The sequence below is a fragment of the Sturnira hondurensis genome, unplaced genomic scaffold, assembly GCF_014824575.4.
Source record: "Sturnira hondurensis isolate 20B ecotype Veracruz unplaced genomic scaffold, ASM1482457v3 Scaffold0005220, whole genome shotgun sequence".
In the NCBI taxonomy this organism is placed as follows: Eukaryota; Metazoa; Chordata; class Mammalia; order Chiroptera; family Phyllostomidae; genus Sturnira; species Sturnira hondurensis.
Window position 1 is genome coordinate 3397969 of NW_028077851.1, and position 20135 is coordinate 3418103.

A 20135-nucleotide genomic window follows, 5' to 3' on the forward strand; every position below is an offset into this window, starting at 1 on the left:
TGGCACATAGAATTTGCTCAGGAAATGTTTGGTTGGTAAAAAGAGAACTTCGCCTGCAGGGTCGAACAAATTCTTTCTGACATTTCAAATTGTCCAGAGCCTGGATCCTCCCTGCTTCACCTCCCCCCTTTCTGCGCTGATTTGGTTCCTTCCTGTTCATCATACATGCCTCCATGTCCCTGCTCATGTTGATACCTCACCTTGTCTTTAGGCCCAGTCCTCCCACCCATCTAACTTCCACTCTAAAAGTTCCTAACCCCTCCTCCTCCCGGAAGCCTTCCTACACAAGTAGCAGCGATTTTTCCTTTCTCCGCATTCCTGTACTGCTTATTGCTGGCAGCAAATTCTTTTATCTCTTCAACATATCCAGTGTGCTGTAGCTACCGTTTAATTGAATATCTCTTATATACCAGGATCTGGGATATACAGACCTTATTGCAAATGGTTACACAGCCCACAGAAGTACAGTGGTATTATCCCCATTATATAGATGAAAGGTAAACTGAGGCTCAGAGAGTTTAAGTAAGTAACTTGCTCCAGATTACACAGATCTGAATCCAGATCTTTCTTTCTAACTCCAGAAAGTCTTTGCTCTATCAGCTAACACCACAGTATTTCCTCTCCCTCTCCCCAGCCTCAAAATAGACCTTTGAGGGTATGTCCATCCTTCCCCATGTCTTCCACATATTGTAGGTGCTTAATAAATGTTTGTTGAATTGAGTTGATGGGGTACTGAAACCTGTTCCCTTTTTTACGTTTTAATATTTCATTAGGATACCTTTAATATTTTTTAAAAGTTGGTCTTGAGCCCTGTCTGGTGTAGCTCAGTGGATTGAGCACAGGCCTGCGAACCACACGATTGCGGTTCGATTCCCAGTCAGGGCACATGCCTGGGTTGCAGGCCAGTTCCCAGCAGGGGACTCACGAGAGGCAACCATACATTGATATTTCTCTCCTTCTCTCCTTCCCTTCTCCTCTAAAGATAAATAAATAAAATATTTTTTTTTAAAGTTGGTCTTTTTTGGTCATTTTTCATAGCTTTGATTAACATACTTGTCAATTTGATGTTAAAGCCAATATCAAATATGTTCTCTATATTTACTTTTTGTTCTCTATATTTATATTTACTTATTTATCAAATATGTTCTCTATATTTGTTTAAAGTGCAGATTTTGTAAATATGTACATTTTTTCCGGTTATATAATTTAGTAAGATTATAGTTATTTTGAAAATTCAAGAGAAAGATGGACAAAATGTATTTTCTGTCTTTATAACATATAAGCACAATTTTATTTAAAATAGGCACCAAAGACATTTTGTTTTCAAGATTGTCTCTGAAAGCTATTGCAACTGCCATTATATTTTGTAGTTCGAGACCGTGTTCGAACAAAAATGGAGCGGGATATCTTGGTAGAAGTTAATCATCCTTTTATTGTCAAGTTGCATTATGGTAAGTTATAAACCAGCTCCCACCTTGCTGCTTCACCTCACCCACCACTCCCTGAGTGCGTTCAGATATGCTAATATGTATAAATATTTATTTCCGTATATTTATGTGTTTAGCAGATACACATAGTAAAGTCATTGAAATTAAATCATTACTTAAACAAGCTTTAGAAGCTTTTATCACATTTAGCATATGTTCATTTTAAACATTATAGTGTCTGATTGGGTAGCCATAGGAACAGGTAATAATAATGTACTATCATTTTATAGCCCGTATGTGTTAGCCCAACTTAAAAGCAAGAAAGACACCTAATGTCCTGAAACTTATATTGACTCTTTTTTTCCCAAGGGTATATGTGCTTTTTGTCAGTGGGTAACATATGGTGACTCTTATTACGTGTAATTAAAGCTAACAAACCCACATTTTTTCTGTAATAAAGTAAGGTGGATTTTGTATTTTGTTTCATGTTTAAGAATGTTTTTTTTCTTTTGGGAATTTTTCTTATTGATCATAATGCTTTAGAGTTATTGTACTCCTGAGAAGACTATTGCCTGCAGAAAATCTAACAAATGTTCTATGGGTTCCATAAAAGGAAACACTGCATTTAACATTTCCACATGGAAACTAAGAAATCAGTGGTCACCTTCTAAGTAAAAATCAGTTTATATGTATGTATATTTATTAATTTGCTAAAAAAAATCATTTCTGAATGAATTGACCTAATATAAGCCTAAAAACCTAAACTATGATGGATTAAACAAAAACTTTTCTTTCTTCATTCAGCTTTCCAAACTGAAGGGAAGTTGTACCTTATTTTGGATTTTCTCAGGGGAGGAGATTTGTTTACACGCTTATCCAAAGAGGTATATAATTAATCTTTATTTTTAATCTATTTATACTCATCCTGTTTCAACTAAAGTATTGTCCTATTCTATACTATGATCATCATATTTTCTCTAGTGGCACAAGATTCTTACAATTGAAGAATCAGAGTTAAGAAGGGTTCTTTTTGTACCTTTTGAATTTATTCTGAAAGTAGGACCTTAAATCAATTACTTATCTTAGTCTTTTGTCCTGCTTCATTTACTTACAGTTTTTCAGAAGCAACAGTATATCAACAAGATACTCTTAAACAACTGGTAGTAGAAAGTCAGCATTGCATCTTAAAGATCACTTTTCATGTCTAAGATCCTACTGTGGTGGGGTAACAATGACACAATCTGAACCTAGTTGTTACTTAACAAAATGCAAAATCATTTCCCCCATAGGGTGTCTTTTGCATTTAGTAAGTGGTTATTTAGTTGAGTGATTTGATAATCTCTGCAAATTTTAATGAAGAAATTGTGGGTAAAATTACATGTGATAGCATATTTATAATTTTTGAATATTTAAACCCTGGGATGGTACTTTAAATGAAAATTACAGACAAAAGGAAAATAAAGACAAAAATATTATTTTATTTTAGGTGATGTTCACAGAAGAAGATGTCAAATTCTACTTGGCTGAACTTGCACTTGCTTTAGACCATCTACATAGCCTGGGAATAATCTATAGAGACTTAAAACCAGAAAAGTAAGGAATCATGCTACTGAATTGAATACAATATAATACCATGGTTTAGGAGGTAATAAAAAATAAAAATTATGCTCTGGTTGGTGTGGCAGAGTGGCTTGGGCACTGGCCTCCAAACCAAATGGTTGCTGGTTCAAATCCCAGTCAGGGCACATGCCTGGGTTGCGGGCCAGGTCCACAGTAGGGGACGCCTGAGAGGCAACCACTTATTGCTGTTTCTCTCCCTCTCTTTCTTCCTACCTTCCTCTCTTTATAAAAATAAATAAATAAAATCTTTCAAAATATAAAATAAAATAAAATTACTTCATACAACTGCCACAGCATTGCATTAGAGTGCCTATGCTTCACATTTCTGCTAACACTATGTTTTCTCATATTTTTAAATACCTGTTAATCAAAATTTATGCTAGTGTTATCTTGCCTTCATTTGCATTCTTTGATTTTTGGTGAGGTTAAAATCTGTGTACCTATGTTTATTGGCAGTTTGTATTTTTGTGTGATTTTTCTGTTCATGGACTTTGCTCAGTTTTCTTTTGGAATGTTATGTTTTCCCATTGATTTGTAAGAGACCTTTATAAATTAAGAATTTAACAATGTGACGTATAGGGAAGGACCAAAGTAGGTTTATAGTTGTTTGTATGGAAAATAATGCAATAATAAATAATAATACCAGAATAGACTGTTTAGCATACTCACACCTGTAAACCTACTTTGGTCCTACCCTGTATATTACAAATAACATTTTTCTACTTTATTTTTCACTTTATATTATTTTTACCTACACAACTATTTTTTCCTAAGATCTAGCAATCTTTAATTTATTTTTTTATTGTTCAAGTACAGTTGTCTCCATTTTCACCCCACCTTCCACCCTTGAACCTGCCCCCTTTGGCTTTGTCCATATGTCTTTCATGTATATTCCTTGATAGCCCTTCCTCTGTTTTCCCCTGTTACTCCTCTCCCTCCTCCCCTCTGGTCACTGTGAGTTTGTTCTTTATTTCTGTGTCTCTGGTCCTATTTTGCTCACTTGTTTGGTTTTTTTATTAGGTTCCACTTATAGGTGAGATGGTATGGTATTTGTCTTTCACTGCCTGGCTTATTTTTCTTAGTATAATGCTCTCCAATTCCACCCATGATGTCACAAAGGGTAGGAGCTCCTTCCTTCTTTCTACTGCGTAGTATTTCATTGTGTGAAAGTCTTTAAGCAGACTCATCAAGAAAAAAGAGAGAGAGAACTCAAATAAACAAAATCAGAAACAGAAGAGGAGAGATTACAGCTGATACCACTGAAATACAAAGAATTGTAAGAAATTATTATGAAATGTGAAAACTAGGCTGAGGCCCTGGCTGGCGTAGCTCAGTGGATTGAGCGCGGGCCTGCGAACCAGAGTATCGTGGTTTGATTCCCAGTCAGGGCACATGCCTGGGTTGCAGGCCAGTTCCCAGCAGGGGACTCACGAGAGGCAAGCCATAGATTGATACGTCTCTCTTTCTCTCCTTCCTTTCCCCTCTAAAGATAATTAAATAAAATCTTTTAAAAAATTAAAAAATAAAAATAAAAACTAGAGTGAAATGGACAAGTTTTTAGAAAAATATAATCTCCCAAAACTGAATGCAGAAGAATCAGAAAACCTGAACAGATAACAGCTGATGAAATCAAAGGAGTAATCAAAAAACTCCCAGCACAGAAAAGCCTTGGACCAGATGGTTTCATAGGAGAATTTTTCAGTCTTTTCTGTTGTGATTCCTTCTATGACTTACATTCCTTGAAAGGTTTTTCCAATCCCATGATCAGATTGTTTTCTAATTTTATGGCTTCTTTTTTTACTTTTAACTCCATTTAGAATATTTTTTTGGTGTAAGGAATGGCATAAAGCTAATGCTTTTCTCCAAATATCATTTATTGAAATTTTTCTTCTCCACCTGATTTCAGATTTTAAGTATGAGTTGAGCAAATTTTTCATTGCTTTTATAATAGCAGTTACCAAAAAGCTAATGTTTAAATTGTACACACTTCTCTGTTTTAATTTTTAAGTGTTTATCACTTTCAGTGAGAAAGTTTTTTCCCCCTTTTTAAGGATAACGGGCCTTGCTCTATCAAGAATTTTTTTTTAACAACTTGCCTTGCTGGTGTAGCTCAGTGGATTGATCGTGGGATGTGAACCAAAGAGTCGCTGGTTCAATTCTGAGTCAGGGCACATCCCTGTGTTGCAGGCCAGATGCCCAGTGGGGGACATGTGAGAGGCAACCACACATTGATGTTTCTCTCCCTCTCTTTCTCCTTCCTTTCTCCTCTCTCTAAAAATAAATAAAAATATGTTTTTAAATAGTTTGGGTTTTCAGCTCCTGTACTTTTTTTAAAAATATTTTATTTATTTATCTTTAGAGAGGAAAGGAAGGAGAGAAGGAGAGAAATATCAATGTATGGTTGCTTCTCGTGAGTCCCTTTCTGGGAACTGGCCTGCAACCCAGGCATGTGCCCTGACTGGAGATCAAACTGCTATTGTGTGGTTCGCAGGCCTGTGCTCAACCCACTGAGCTACACCAGCCAGGGCCAAATAAAATATTTTTGAAAAAAAATTTAAACAATTTTATTGAAATATAATTCACATAGCATACAGTTCATCCACTTAAAGTATACAATTCAGTGATTTTTTAGTATATTCTGTGTTTGATGAAACCATCATCTTTATCAAGAATTTAGACATTACTTGCATTAAAATGTTACATGCAAAATTTACATAATATGTAGTAACAGGGAATAGGAAATGTTCCTTTAGAATCCTGTTAAAGTGATCATTCAGAAATTGTTATGCTTTTACATTTTATGTTTGTTTTTTCATGTATTGTGTTTTGGGATGTTTCTTTTTTTTTTTTTAAAGATTTTATTTATTTATTTATCTTTAGAGAGGGAGAGAAACATCAATGTATGGTTGCCTTTTGTGCGTCCTCTGCTGGGAGTTAGCCTGCAAGGAACCAGCCTGCAACCCAGGCATGTGCCCTGACTGGGAATTGAACCGAGATCATCTGGTTCGCAGGCCCGCGCTCAATCCACTGAGCTACGCCAGCCAGGGCAGGGATGTTTCTTATGATTCTGTTTTTATTCCCCAGATAATTACTGAGTTTTTCTCATTATTTGCCCAATTTCTAATTATTATTACATAAAATACAATTCCTGGTAAGAGCAAATATTCAAGTATATAATCCTTAGAAGAAAACAATTACTATAAACATAAGATTGAACATTCATATTAAAAATACGTTAGCATTTTATATCATTTAATTGAATAGCCCCGGCTGATGTGGTTCAGTGGACAGAGTGCCAGTCTGTGAGCCAAAGGGTCCCTGGTTCAATTCCCAGTCAGGGCACATGCCTGGGTTGTGGGCCAGGTCCCCAGTAGGGGGTGTGCAAGAGGCAACCACACATCGATGTTTCTCTCACTCTCTTTTTCCTGCCCTTCTTCTCTTTCTCTAAAAATAAGTAAATAAAATATTTTTAAAAAGTTGAATGTATTTACTTTAGACCTTCGTGTAAACATTGGTCATAAAACTATATAGAGAGCATGGTCCCTGTCTCAAGTGTCAAGTAAGTTCAAATGTAGGTAAGATTGTTTATAGTGAGACCTTTCACATACATGTCTAAACAGTGCTATTATATTGAAATAACATTTGTTAAATGGTCCAAGTAAAGACCATCATACAGAACTTGGGAAATTTTAAATGTTTAGCCAATTATTTTATGCACTGTGAGGATTTTTTCCAGATACCTTTAAACTGTTGTTATAAATATAGCTAAAGTAATTATTAGTAGTTGAAAGGGAGCTTATTGAGAGCAATACAGTTGACCTTGTCTTTAAAAGATAATAGATGGACATGGTAACTTAAAAGAATGCTTTAGAAGGTAAAAGTAATACCCTTTTAGCCATGCTTTCTTTTTTCTCCTCTCAATATCAAGAATAGTTTGAGGTTTTATTTTGTCTTTAGAACTGTCATATGTTTATTGGACAGAACAGGAATGATTTCCACCATGCCTAATAATTCTCTTTATTTTTCCTAAATGTATTGATCTGCTTTATAATCAAGCATAATGAGTATTAGTATTTTTTTTCATAACAAGTCCCTTGTTATGAAGAGATTTGAAAAATATGTCCCTACTGAATTACCTTCAGTGGTAAATTTTTTTGTTGTAATCATAGTTGAATTGATAACATAGGAAATTTGGTAGTATTTTTAACACAGTAAAATATCATTATAACAAAATTTGGCTTTCACATTTTTTAGTTAGTATTAAAAGTAAGGAAATGTCTGTATTATGGAATAGCTTTGAATAAGTGAAACTGTTTATTACTTGACCTTTCAAGTCAGTGTACCAAAATACCTATCCAGAAATACAGTTGGCTTACAGCTTAGTACTTAACCCCTTTCTATATCTCATTTAATGACACTTCTCTCCACTCATGTATCAGCTAAAGCCAGAAATTTGCGGGCCTTCTCCATTTGTTCTTCCTTATCACAAACCATATCTAAGAGCTTACTAAATACCCCATATTTTTCCCCTCTAAATTGTTTTGTGAACATGCAGATCCATCTGTGTAAACCTTTTGTGGTCTTCAGTGCACTTGAAAAGAAGCCCAAACTATTTGGAATGCCCTATTGACCCTTGATAGCTTGGTGCCATTCATACAACATGCATTTCTTATGTGTCTGTGCCTTGCTAGGCACTGAGTTACAAGATGAAGAAGGTGAAACCCTCTAAGGAGCTCACAGTTTACTGAGAGAAAACACTGGAGAATGTGTACAGTGAAGGGATGAGTCAATGAAAACCAAGGAGTGTGAGGAAGGTGTGTTGAGAAGAGAACTGTGGTAGTCGTGTCAGAAAAAAAGTCTAGGAAAGAATGATTGAGTCAGATGCCTTTAAAATAACCAAGAGAATGACAACTCTAATGTGTTCAACTGAAACGTGTGAGCCCTCTATGTATTGTGCAAGTACTAAGGAATTTAGTTATTAGGCTACCTCTGCAGAAAGGCATTAGAAAGAGCGACTTAGAAGAATACATAGGCTTTGGTTCTTTTTCTGTTAGTTTTCTAGTGCTCCTGGCTCATTAATACAAGTTTATAAGGCTTTATCTTTGGCATTTGTTGTATATGGAGCACATTATTTATGTGTCCAAAAAATAACTTTTTCCCATATTTACCTTTGCCTTCTTATTCACAGTCTAAAGCAGTATTTTAGAAAGAGTGTGGTGAGTTGATGCATTACAAAGTAATTTAGTTTTAACCTCTAAACTTCTAGTGGTTTGAAAAGATCTTTTTAACTTTGTCTTTTTATTTCAGCATACTTCTTGATGAAGAAGGTCACATCAAATTAACAGGTAAAATTCTTCATTTTATTAAAATATGGTCTCCTACTCTATACATAAATTTTCTTTTAAGGTCAATCATAGTACAAATAATGTGTAACACAATTAAAATTTTGGATTAGAACTTTTAATAATTTAAATATTGGAACTCAAAGTTTAACCTTTACATGTGCAAATTATTATAGCATATTTATGAGTTCTATATTTATTTTGGCAGATTTTGGCCTAAGTAAGGAGTCTATTGACCATGAGAAGAAGGCATATTCTTTTTGTGGAACTGTGGAATATATGGCTCCAGAAGTAGTTAATCGTCGAGGTCATACTCAGAGTGCAGACTGGTGGTCTTTTGGTGTGTTAATGGTAAGGTTTGGGGTGGTTTTTTTTGTGGGAAGTTCAGTAATGAAGAAAATAAAAGTATAAATCTCATATTTTATTATATAGCAATTTTTAAAAATTTGGTTGTAATTAAGATGATGCTTTCTTACCTTCTGGCCTTGAGATATTATACTTATTGACTAATACCTCTGATTTTTTGCCTTTTTGTAGTTTGAGATGCTCACTGGTACACTGCCTTTCCAAGGAAAAGATCGAAAAGAAACAATGACTATGATCCTTAAGTAAGTACTCCCTACTGGGTATGTTATGATGAGATTTTAAAGTAAATGCTTCAAGCTAATAAAAAAGAGAGAGATTTCAGAGTGTTGGCTACAGTGTAAAAAATAATTTCCCTGGCTGGTGTGGCTCGGTGGATGAGCACCAGCCTATAAACTGAAAGGTTGTTGGTTCCATTCCCAGTCAGGGCACAGGTCTACACTGCGGGCCGGGTCGCAGTTAGAAGTATGGAAGAGGCAACTGATCATGTTTATCTTCCTTTCTTTCTCCCTTCCCTCCTCTCTAAAAAATAAATAAATAAAATCATAAAAAATAAAAAAGGGGATGGACTCACATGAATTAAGTATGAAGGACACATGGACAATAACTAAGACGGGGGGCGGAGATGGGAGGGGGTGGGGAGCACTGGGGGGGTGCAGGGCTGGGAATACAAGAAAGAAAACTGTACTTGAACAAAAGTTAAATAAATTTAAAAAAATACACATATTTATGTAAAAAGGTAAAAAGATTCTGGAAAGGTATCGGAGAGTATCTATGTGACCTTGGGGTAGGAAAAGTAGTTTTAGGTCACAAAAAGCACTAGCTATAAAAGAAAAGATTGAGATATTAGTACTACATTAAAATTAATATAACCAACAAAGGGTTTATATCCAGAATATATCAAGAACTCTAGTTAAGCAATAAGAAAAAGACAGCCCAATACAAACAATAGAGTTAGGAGACATAGGGATGTCAGTGGCCAATAAACTTTTAAAAAGTGCTCATTCCCATTAATCAGAAAATGCAAGTTAAAACCACAACAGGCTGTAATTGCATACCCACCAGAATGACTACCAGTAAAAAGACTGACGATACAAATGCTGACAGGATGTGGAGCACTGGCAACTTTCATGCATAGCTGAAAGGAATACAGATACTTGTATAACCACTTTGGAAAGCTGTCTTTGGCATTATCTTCTAAAGTCAAATTTATATATACCCTCATCTAGTAACCCCATTTTTAGGCATGTATCCAACTTATATGCATCAAGGTACTTGGACATCAAAAATGAAGCACAAAGATGTTCATAGCAGCATAATTTGTAATAGTCGAAAAGTGGAGCCTGGATCGATCATTAACTGTAGAATGGATTGATAAATTATGATATATTCATATAATAGAATACAGCAGGGGTTGACAAACTACCTGTAAATATTTTAGCCTTTGCAGGCCACACACAGCCTCTTGTCACATATTCTTAACACTTACCTTTAGTGTCAAAAATGTGAAAATCATTCTTAGCTCAAAAGCCATGTAAAAACATACTGAGCCCTTTAGTTCATGGGTGTAGTGTGCCATATAGCAACGAAAATGAACAGACCACACTTACATGCAGCAATTTTTGTAAATCTCGTAAGAATGTTGAGCAAAGGACGTTTGGATACAAAAGAATGAATGTTATATGATTCTTTTCCTTTAATGCTATATGATTCTATTTATAAAGTTTTAAAAACAAGCTAAAGCATACTTTTTAGGGTTCATATTTAGATTACAAAAGCCTGAGGCAAAATAAGGAAAGTGGTTACATTGGATGAGGGGTTCTGGCAATGTTAAATTTCTTGGTCAGATGAGTCTTCACTTTGTGGTAAATCATTGAGCTTTGTATTTTGGGTTGGATTTTTTTTTTTTTTTGCACTTTGTGTTTTTCTTCACAATAAAAAAGGTTAAAAAATGCCATATAAATGAATGTTCACTGAACCTTCATCACTCCATCTACTCTGGCCCTTTCCTTTTAGCTAACAAACATGCTCTGGTGTTGAAAAAAAACTCGAGGCTTTTTTTTAAATTTAGCTTTCCTTCCAAGTTTCTGCAGTATCTTCCTGCATCCTTTCAACACAAAGCCTATTTAAATAGTAGTCTTTTTGTTACCATTTTTGCCTTCTTTTATTCCATAGTCTGTCATTCATTCCCACCGCTCTATTGAAACTTCTTTCACTGTTGTCATCAGTGATCTAGGTGCTCAAACCAGTGGCAGATTGTTAGGAAGGTGACTATCACTTTGTTCACACAGTTCGTTCAACAGATGACTGAGATGTTGCTACAGGTATTTAGGATGCAGTGTAAACAAGACTGACAAGATCTCTTTTTTTAAGATTTTATTTATTTATCTTTAGAGGGGAAGGGAAGGAGAGAGGGAGAGAAATATCAATCTATGGTTGCCTCTCATGGGTCCCCTGCTGGGAATTGGCCTGCAACCCAGGCATGTGCCCTGACTGGGAATCGAACCGTGATCCCTTAGCTCGCAGGCCTGCGCTCAATCCACTGAACTACACCAGCCAGGGCTCTGACAAGATCTTTTGAGGTATCACAGAGTTTGCATTCTCCCAGTGGAGACGAATTAATATTTAAACAAATATAATTTCAGATAGTAATAGGAGCAATAGAGATAGTAAATCAGAGTATTCTTAAAGTGTGAGGGCAGAGCAGGAGCCATTACTTTTTACAAATATTTTTTAAAAATTTTGAGAGAGAAGGGAAGGAAAAAGAGGGAGAGAAATGTTGATCGGTTGCCTCTTGCACGCCCCCTCCTGCTAGGAACCTGGCCCACAACCCAACCCAGGCAAGTGCCCTGAGTAGGAATCAAACTAGTGACCTTTTGGTTCGCAGGCTAGTACTCTATCCACTGAGCCACATGAGCCAAGAGCAGGAGCCATTTTAGATGGAAGAGCTAAGAAAAGTCTCTCTGAGGAGTATTTGATGCCGTTAGCCATTCCCTCTCCCCTTAGTTTTTTCTGTTCCCATTGGCTTCTCCTCCCTCTCTATTCATTCCTCTTTTGGTCTCTTGCTCGACTATTCCTTCTCTGCCTGCTTTTCTCTTTTTAATTATGAAAACTTTCAAATATAAATTTGCAAAAGTAGAATAATACAATGGACACACATATACCAGTTACTAAAATTCAGTAGTCATCAAAATTTGCTTATTTCCTTTTTCTAATTTACTGAAATATTTTCAGCATTCCAAACATGTCATTTCTCGCTTCACTTTGCATCACTAAAAAGTACAGATTTTTTTATATAACCGCATCTAACAAAATTAGTAATAATGCTTAGATATTGTCCAGTACCAATCTTTAACCAGATTTTCCAGGTTTTCTCCAAAACAGTGTTTAAAATATATATTTTTTAATTTCGAATAGGGTGGAAGGGAGGGAGAAAGTGAAGGAGAGAAACATTGATGAGAGACAGAAACTTTTATTGGTTGCCCTGTGCCATCTGTAAGCACCTCAACAGGGACAGAGCCCACAAACCAGGCATGTGCCCTAACCAAGAATCAAACCAGTGACCTTTTGGTTTGTAGGATGACACCCAGCCATCTGAACCACACTCACCAGGGCTAAAACAGTGTCTTTATTTTTTAAAGATTTTATTTATTTTTAGAGAGAAAGAGGAAGGAAAGGAGAAAGAGAGGGAGAGAAACATCAGTGTGTGGTTGCTTCTCATGTGCCCCACACTGGGGACCTGGCCCACAACCCAGCAGCATGTGCCCTGACTGGGAATTGAACTGGTGACCCCTTGGTTTGCAGGCCAATGCTCAATCCACTGAGCTACACCAGCGAGGTTTAAAATGGTGTTTTTATAGTCCCAAATTAAGTCTGCACATCTCATTTGGTTGTATTCCTTAAGCTTCTGTTCATCTAGAATGCTCTACCCCTGTTTGTCCACTGCCATTAGAAACCAAGTCAGTCAATATAGAATTCTACTTTCTGGATTTATCTTTTGAAAAAACAAGACCACCTCTCAATATCTGAAACAAAAAGCATAAAGCTGGTTCTGTTGCTTACTGTAGTAAGAGGGAGCAATGCTGGTCCAGGAGAATCTCCCTAAGCAGAGCAGACCACTGTTCTTACATAGGGTTTTGGGGAAGGGTGGGGTTCAACAATTGGCCACTTTTCAGGGCCATAAGTGGGTTGACATCATCTAGTAAGAGTGTGGTTACTTGGGTGGGACTGTACATTAGTTGGCATTCAGGTGTGGCTAGTGGAGGCAACCCACTGTTGTTTGGCTAATTTTCACAGAGAGCAGTTACTGATTGGTTGGTTTGCAAAACAAACAAAGACCAGCAACAGCTGTGTTCACGTAGGCAGGTTCTCTTTGATCAATTGAATGAATTTAAAAACAGTTCTGGTGGCTCTAGTGTTACCATGGTTACACAACAATTAGACTTTTTCTAGGGGTGTGGAAATGTTTTTATTTACCTTATTCCTTTATCCTGTTTTTGGCTAAATTTTTTGTCAAGATTACTTCATAGGTTGTGTTGTTGCGCCACATCAAGAGGCTTACAACAGCTGGTTGTTTCACTTTAAGTGATGAGTTCCCATGTTTGCAACTGATGCCTCCACTGTAAAGTTCCCTGTCGGGCTTTTAATCTCTTGGCTTCCTCCTTTGATAATCATTACTTGAAACAATTATTTTACTAGGGATTCAAAAATGGTGGTTTTCTATTACTATTATTCTTTTATTTATTAGCTGGTTTTTTCCCAATGAACTTTCCTTCATCGACTAGTTACCTTGAAGTGAGGCTCAAACAAGAAAGGCAGAATAAATGCTTAATTCTTTTCATAATTATTTCCATTTGTCAGAGCCCTACTTAACTTTCAGTGGGGGTAGTGTCAATTAGTTGGGTTTTTATGTTAGTTTTGACTTCTTTTTTACTTTAATGAACTTGTGGGATTTAATAGTCAGTATGATTCAGCCAATTGCATTCATTATTTTTAATGCCCAAATTGTCCTTATTCTGATCACCATTTAAATGTCCTTGTTACCCAGTATTTCATCTCTAATATGCTTTTCTTCCCCTCTGTGCTCACTTTACCTTAGTCTTTGCTATAACTACTCTCGATGTTTTAAATACTCCCAAATCACTCTTTCTTTCCTTAACTTACCATATGCCAAACCTATATTTTAATTTACTTACCTCTTTCAAAACATGTGACATGCATGACTTAACATTTTAATCTCTATTTGCTGTTCTTTCCTTTTGTATTCCCAATTAGTAGCATTTCCACGCAGCCAGAAACCTGGGAATCATTTCTGATTCCTCTCTCTTGCATGTGCAGGTATTCACCAAATTCGCTCTCAGAGATATTTGTGTCCTACCCTTTCCTCTGCATTGAACTGCTTGCGGTTGAGAACCATGGTGATTTCCTACCCACACTATTGGGCCAAGCTCTGAAGTAGAATGCCTGTCACCTACCAACACTTCCCACTCCAGATCTTTTTAGACTATCCTTTGGAGTTACCTTCTTGAAAATAAATCTGGTCATGTTAGTCCACTATTTAAAGACCTCTGCTGTAAACCCATTACCTAACATGGCAGTGTTTCCCCAGATTTGTTCAACAGAACCCTAAATCTACAAGATATTAATAGGTCCTCTCTAAGAAAGAGGTTCTGGAAACAAATGTTTAGGGAAAATAGTGATTTTTTATTTTTACTCTAGATGTTTCAGCTTTTTATATGTGAGGTATTTGATTCTATGTCTTCACCAGGGGCGTATAATAGTCAGCATTCCAAACTCATTGGATCATGAAAATATTTTGTTGTTGTTAACTGTCTAGAGAGATTAATGTTACTCAGTAAAATGTTGGAGAACCACTGAACAAACAAATTCTCAACCTTTAAATTGCATTGAAGGCCTTTCACAGTCTCTGGTGCTAAATTAAATATCCTCTATTGTTCCCTTAGCACTTTTTCCATATGTGCTTCTGATTTTGTCTTTTAACCAGGGTTATCTATATCCATCTTCCTCACTGACCTTTGGGGGCTCTCTTTATCTGTGTGTCCTCAGCAGTAAGCAGTGTCTAGCACATAGTAGTTCAATAACACCACACTGAATAATAAATGCATCTATTTCTGAAATAGAAATTTCTTTGCTAGCCATTTCCCCAGCTCTGTTATTATTTTTATACTTATAGGTTCATTGGTTTTCTTAATTTGTAGGTTGAAGAAAAGATTAAAATTATATATTAGAGCTGAAACAGACCTTCAAGCTCATCCAGGCTAGTGGTTTCCAGACTGTGCCACAAACTCTTAGATATTCCACAGATCCCTTTCCATCCGGTCATTTTTCCTGCAGGACTATTAAAAGGAATGGGGGGTGCATATGAAACACATGTTCTTTTAGCAGTTGTAAATGTTGGATTTTTAAAATTCTTTTTGAAGAAGGGTTCCAAGGCTACATTTTGAGAACCATTGATCTAACATCCAATGCCTTTGCTTATTTAAAAAAATGGTAACAGCCCCAAGGGGATTGGCTTTCGCAAGGTCATGAAGTTCTTAGTAAAAGAGCCAGAACTAAGGCTCAGATGATCTCATTCCCACAATAGTGGTTTTTGCAAAATTCTGAAAAACGAAAAGTTTATTAGGATATTATGGACTAATATTATTATGTGTTCACACCAAAACCTATACAGAAATGTTCTTACCAGCTTTACTTATAGTAGCCCAAAACTGGGCATGATCCGGATATTTTTTATAGATCAACCTCTTGTACATTTGTGCCATGGCATACTACTACTTAGCAATGAATAAGAATGAACTCTTTTTTTAAAAAAATATTTTATTTATTTATTTTTAGAGAGAGGGGACAGGAAGGAGAAAGAGTGGGAGAGAAACATCAATGTGTGGTTGCCTCTCATGTGTCCCCTACTGGGGACCTGGCCTGCAACCCAGGGATGTGCCCTGACTGGGAATCGAACCAGCAACCCTTTGCTTCACAGGCCCGTGCTCAATCCACTGAGCTACACCAGCCAGGAAGAATGAACTCTTGATACACACAATAACTTGGATAAATCTCAAAGGAATTCATGCTGAGTAAATAAAATGGTTACTTACTGTATGATTCCATTTACATTCTTAAAATGACAAAATTATAGAAATGGAGAATTAGCTTAGAGGTTGCCTGTATTGTTAGGTATTGGGAAAGGAGGCAAGTGGGGTGTGGTTGTAAAGGGGCAGTGTGAGTGATCCTGCTGGCAATCAGCTGTTCAGTGTCTCTACTGTGGTGGTAGATACAGAAACGCACACATGTGATAGAACTAAACACACATGTGGACACATACAATGCAATTAAATGGAAACATCGCAATGAGATCAGTAGATGGTATCAATGTCAGTATCCTGGTTGTGAAAGTGTACCATAACTTTGTGATGTTACCTCTGGGGAAAACTGGGAAAAGAATACACAGGATCTCTCTCTGTTATTTCTTATAACTGAGTATGAATCCACAACTATCTTAAAATAAAAAGTTTAATTTAACTTAGGGAGTTTAATTTAATTTAAAAGTAAAATACAGACACCTCCAAAAATAAAATGTTATCTTATGTGGATTTATTATTTAGAGCTAAACTTGGAATGCCACAGTTTTTGAGTCCTGAAGCCCAGAGTCTTTTACGAATGCTTTTCAAACGAAATCCTGCAAACAGATTAGGTAAAAGTTTTATTTGGTTTCTTTTGTGTGTTTGTTGGTATTTGTTTTTTTTCCCCAGGGATGGGGGGGTGTGGATATTTGTTTTTGTTGTGGGATTATGAACTAGTAGGACAAATATTAAAAGCAAAGACTAAATAAACAGTATATATGCCTCCTTGAAATAAAATTACCATTTAATCAAAACTGGTTAATTTCTGATAGGCGCAGGACCAGATGGAGTTGAAGAAATTAAAAGACATTCATTTTTCTCAACAATAGATTGGAATGTAAGTATAGAATCAAAATTTGCTTCAATTTTTTTTATAGTTAACACATGTCTAAGTCTCTCTTTTTTCCCCCCCCCCAGAAACTATACAGAAGAGAAATCCATCCACCTTTTAAACCTGCAACTGGCAGGCCTGAAGATACATTCTATTTTGATCCTGAGTTTACTGCAAAAACTCCCAAAGGTAAGAAGAAAATATGAAAATCCAAATATAAGACAAGGGATTTTCCTCATTCAATGAGAAAATCTTTTCCAGCTTAATTCTTTCTGCTATCCTCGTATCTCCCTTTCATCCCCCATTCCTGCCACAATAACTAGATAATTAGTAAATCCTTTATAGCATTTTTTAATAAATTTTTAATTTAATTCTTGTTCAAGTACAGCTTTCTGTCTTATCTTCCCAACCCTGCCTGCCCCCCGCCCCATGCATTTTAGAGCAGTTAAGATCCTTATTAAATCTTTTAACAAATTATATTGTACCTTAATGATTGTACCTTATACTATTTATGTGGGAAACTATTTGTTAGTGTTTATTTACCTGTAGATCTTTTTTTTTAAAGATTTTATTTATCTTTAGAGGGGAAGGGAAGGAGAGAGGGAGAGAAACATCAATGTATGGTTGCAACCCAGGCACGTGCCCTGACTGGGAATGGAGCCACCGTTGTCTGGTTCGCAGGCCCACGCTCAGTCCACTGAGCTACACCAGCCAGGGACCTTTAGATCTTTTTACATGAAATACTTTTCAGTATAAATAGTTCTCTTTAAGACTGTAATATTGTGTGGTATTCTGGAAGTACTTATGAAGTTTAAATCCCAAATATAACTTTATGTGAGGATTGATAACTTCAAAATAAATCATATCCTGCACTATGGTTTATCCTAAAGTTGCATCAACAGTGACTATTAGAGAGAAGTAATCTTTGAAATGATAATCTGTATTTCATTAATTAGTATGCATATGTATACTATATAATGGTGTGTCTTGCATTCTAATACTCTCATTTAGGTGTACCAGACCCCAGGTTTATCAACAAGCAAATAAATAAAAACTGTACTTATATATATTTGCTGTAAAGCATTCCAGCCAAAATTTTCACAATCTATATTGAACATTGATAGATGTTTATTATTTTTATAAAATAGCATTAGAAATTTATATTAATACATGAACAGAATTTTAGCAAACATATGGACAGTGATAGGAATAGAATTGATGATATGTAGTGATGTTTTACTTTGCTTTCTCAATACAGTTTGTCCTTGTAGAGGAAAAATCTCAGAATGAGCAGTTCTATATGTATTCTGCCTAGATAGGTTCTCTTGCATAAGTTTTCAGTATAGTACTGTCACATTGATTTAAAATTTACTAAGTATATATTGCTGCGCATATCAAGCTGATGTTCAGAAAGAGCTTTATATGCAGTTGATGTTTAAGTAGATTTACCTATTTGTTTTTTGCTTGCCCTTAGCATTCAGGGTATGTTCATAAATATTAGTGTGTAGCTCAGTAAATTGAGCACAGGCCTGCAAACTAAGGGATCGTGGTTCGATTCCCAGTCAGGGCACATGCCTGGGTTGCAGGCCAGTTCCCAATGGCGGACACACAAGAGGCAACCATACACTGATATTTCTCGCCCTCTCTCCTTCCCTTCCTCTCTAAAGATAAATGAATGAAATCTTTATAAATAAATAAATAAATAAATAAAATGAACATTAACTATATTATAAAAGTGGGTTTTTTATGTTAATGTCAGTAGATCCCAATAAATAATTTGAATAAAAATACATGTCATATCACGAATATATTTTAAGGACTACATACCATAATTGTCCTGGAGATTGCTTTTGATCCTTAAATATATAATAGTTTTAACTAGTAGTTTAGATTTTTAGATTCTGACATTATGTACCAGGACCACTGAACTAAATTCTTTTCTCCTAAATTTATCTGTAGACCAACCTTGTTAGGTTGCCATTTAGGGTTGCAGCATCCAATGTGGTAGCCAGTAGCCACATGTGACTAATTAAATTTAAATGAATTAAAATTAAAAATTTTATTTGTCAATCACACTAACCACATTTCAGATGCTCAAGAGATATATGGCTAGTGGCTACCATATTATATTAGCACAGAAAACGGGAACTTTCATCACTGCAGGGAATTCTATGGGACAGTGCTAATTTAGGATAGCATTAACCTAATAATTCATTGATTTATTATATTCTTAAATGAATTAGCTATTTTCTGGGCTCTGAGGGATTGGGCTATTAGGGCTGTGGCAGTAAACCATTAGGAAAGATCTTGATACAGTGCCTCCCTGAGTTATCCTCTAAGTACTAGGTGCATGAGAGTAGAATCCCAGAGAAAGTATAAAAGGTTGTAATATGGCCCTGGCTGGTGTAGTTCAGTGGATTGAGCGCGGGCCTGTGAACCAGACGATCGTGGTTCTATTCCCAGTCAGGGCACATGCCTGGGTTGCAGGCCAGTTCCCGGCAGGGGCCAGTTCCCAGCAAGGGATGCACGAGAGGCAACCATACATTGATGTTTCTCTTCCTCTCTCCTTCCCTTCCCCTCTAAAGATAAATAAATAAATATTTTTTTTAAAAAAAGGTTGTAATATGGACAGTTCTTCTCTTATTTACCTTTCAAGGTTATTACCTTCGTAGTAATTTGTTATTCTTTTCAGATTCACCTGGCATTCCACCTAGTGCTAATGCACATCAGCTTTTTCGAGGGTTTAGTTTTGTTGCTATTACCTCAGATGATGAAAGCCAAGCTATGCAGACAGTTGGTGTGCATTCAATTGTTCAGGTGAGTGAATGTGTAAGTAATTTTAAATTGGAAATGTTGTAAGATATAGTTCATCGTATGAATAATTACATTAGGTTTGATCTGCTGACTTAAGTGGGCAGCTTAAAACACATTTTATATCATTGATATTACTTTTAGAAATCTCTGTCATATGCCTTTGAAAACGTTGCATACGTCAGAATCCTGTATACTTATGTGACTTGAAAGTGGAAATTCTAAGAGAGTTAAAATAAGTATCTCCATCTTGTCTCGCCCCTCTCCTGTGCCTCAAAATGTGTATCAGGCCTAGTTTCTTTCAGCCTCTGCCTCTTGTCAAGTCAGCTCTGATGAACTGAAGTCTGTCTCCTGGTTCCCTGATGCCTCAGAAGAGGGGTCTTTTTCTGTAAAGGGCTGATGATAAATATTGGAGGCTTTGTAGGCCATATGATCTCTGTTGCAACTACTCAGCTCTGCCACTGTAGCACAAAAGCAGCCATAGACAATGCCACAATGAATGAGCATGGCTGTGTGCCAGGAAGACTTTCTTTAGAAGAACTGGTAGTGAACCGGATTTGGCCCACAGGCCATATTATGCCAACCTCTGCCATAGCAACATAAG

The 20135-nt window shown here is 36.2% G+C and overlaps 1 protein-coding gene across 5 annotated transcripts in view; it reads left to right on the top strand.

Annotated features, from left to right (window-relative positions):
- Positions 1-20135, top strand: part of RPS6KA3 (ribosomal protein S6 kinase A3) — a 109740-nt gene that overhangs the window by 68941 nt on the left and 20664 nt on the right. For all 5 annotated transcript variants that reach the window (XM_037046246.1, XM_037046247.1, XM_037046244.1 and 2 more), the window contains 10 exons: positions 1371-1451; positions 2232-2311; positions 2914-3020; positions 8355-8392; positions 8598-8740; positions 8927-8997; positions 16372-16460; positions 16662-16726; positions 16807-16909; positions 19413-19537. In XM_037046246.1, the coding sequence (XP_036902141.1) occupies positions 1371-1451; positions 2232-2311; positions 2914-3020; positions 8355-8392; positions 8598-8740; positions 8927-8997; positions 16372-16460; positions 16662-16726; positions 16807-16909; positions 19413-19537 (902 nt within the window). The remainder of the gene's footprint in view (positions 1-1370; positions 1452-2231; positions 2312-2913; positions 3021-8354; positions 8393-8597; positions 8741-8926; positions 8998-16371; positions 16461-16661; positions 16727-16806; positions 16910-19412; positions 19538-20135) is intronic.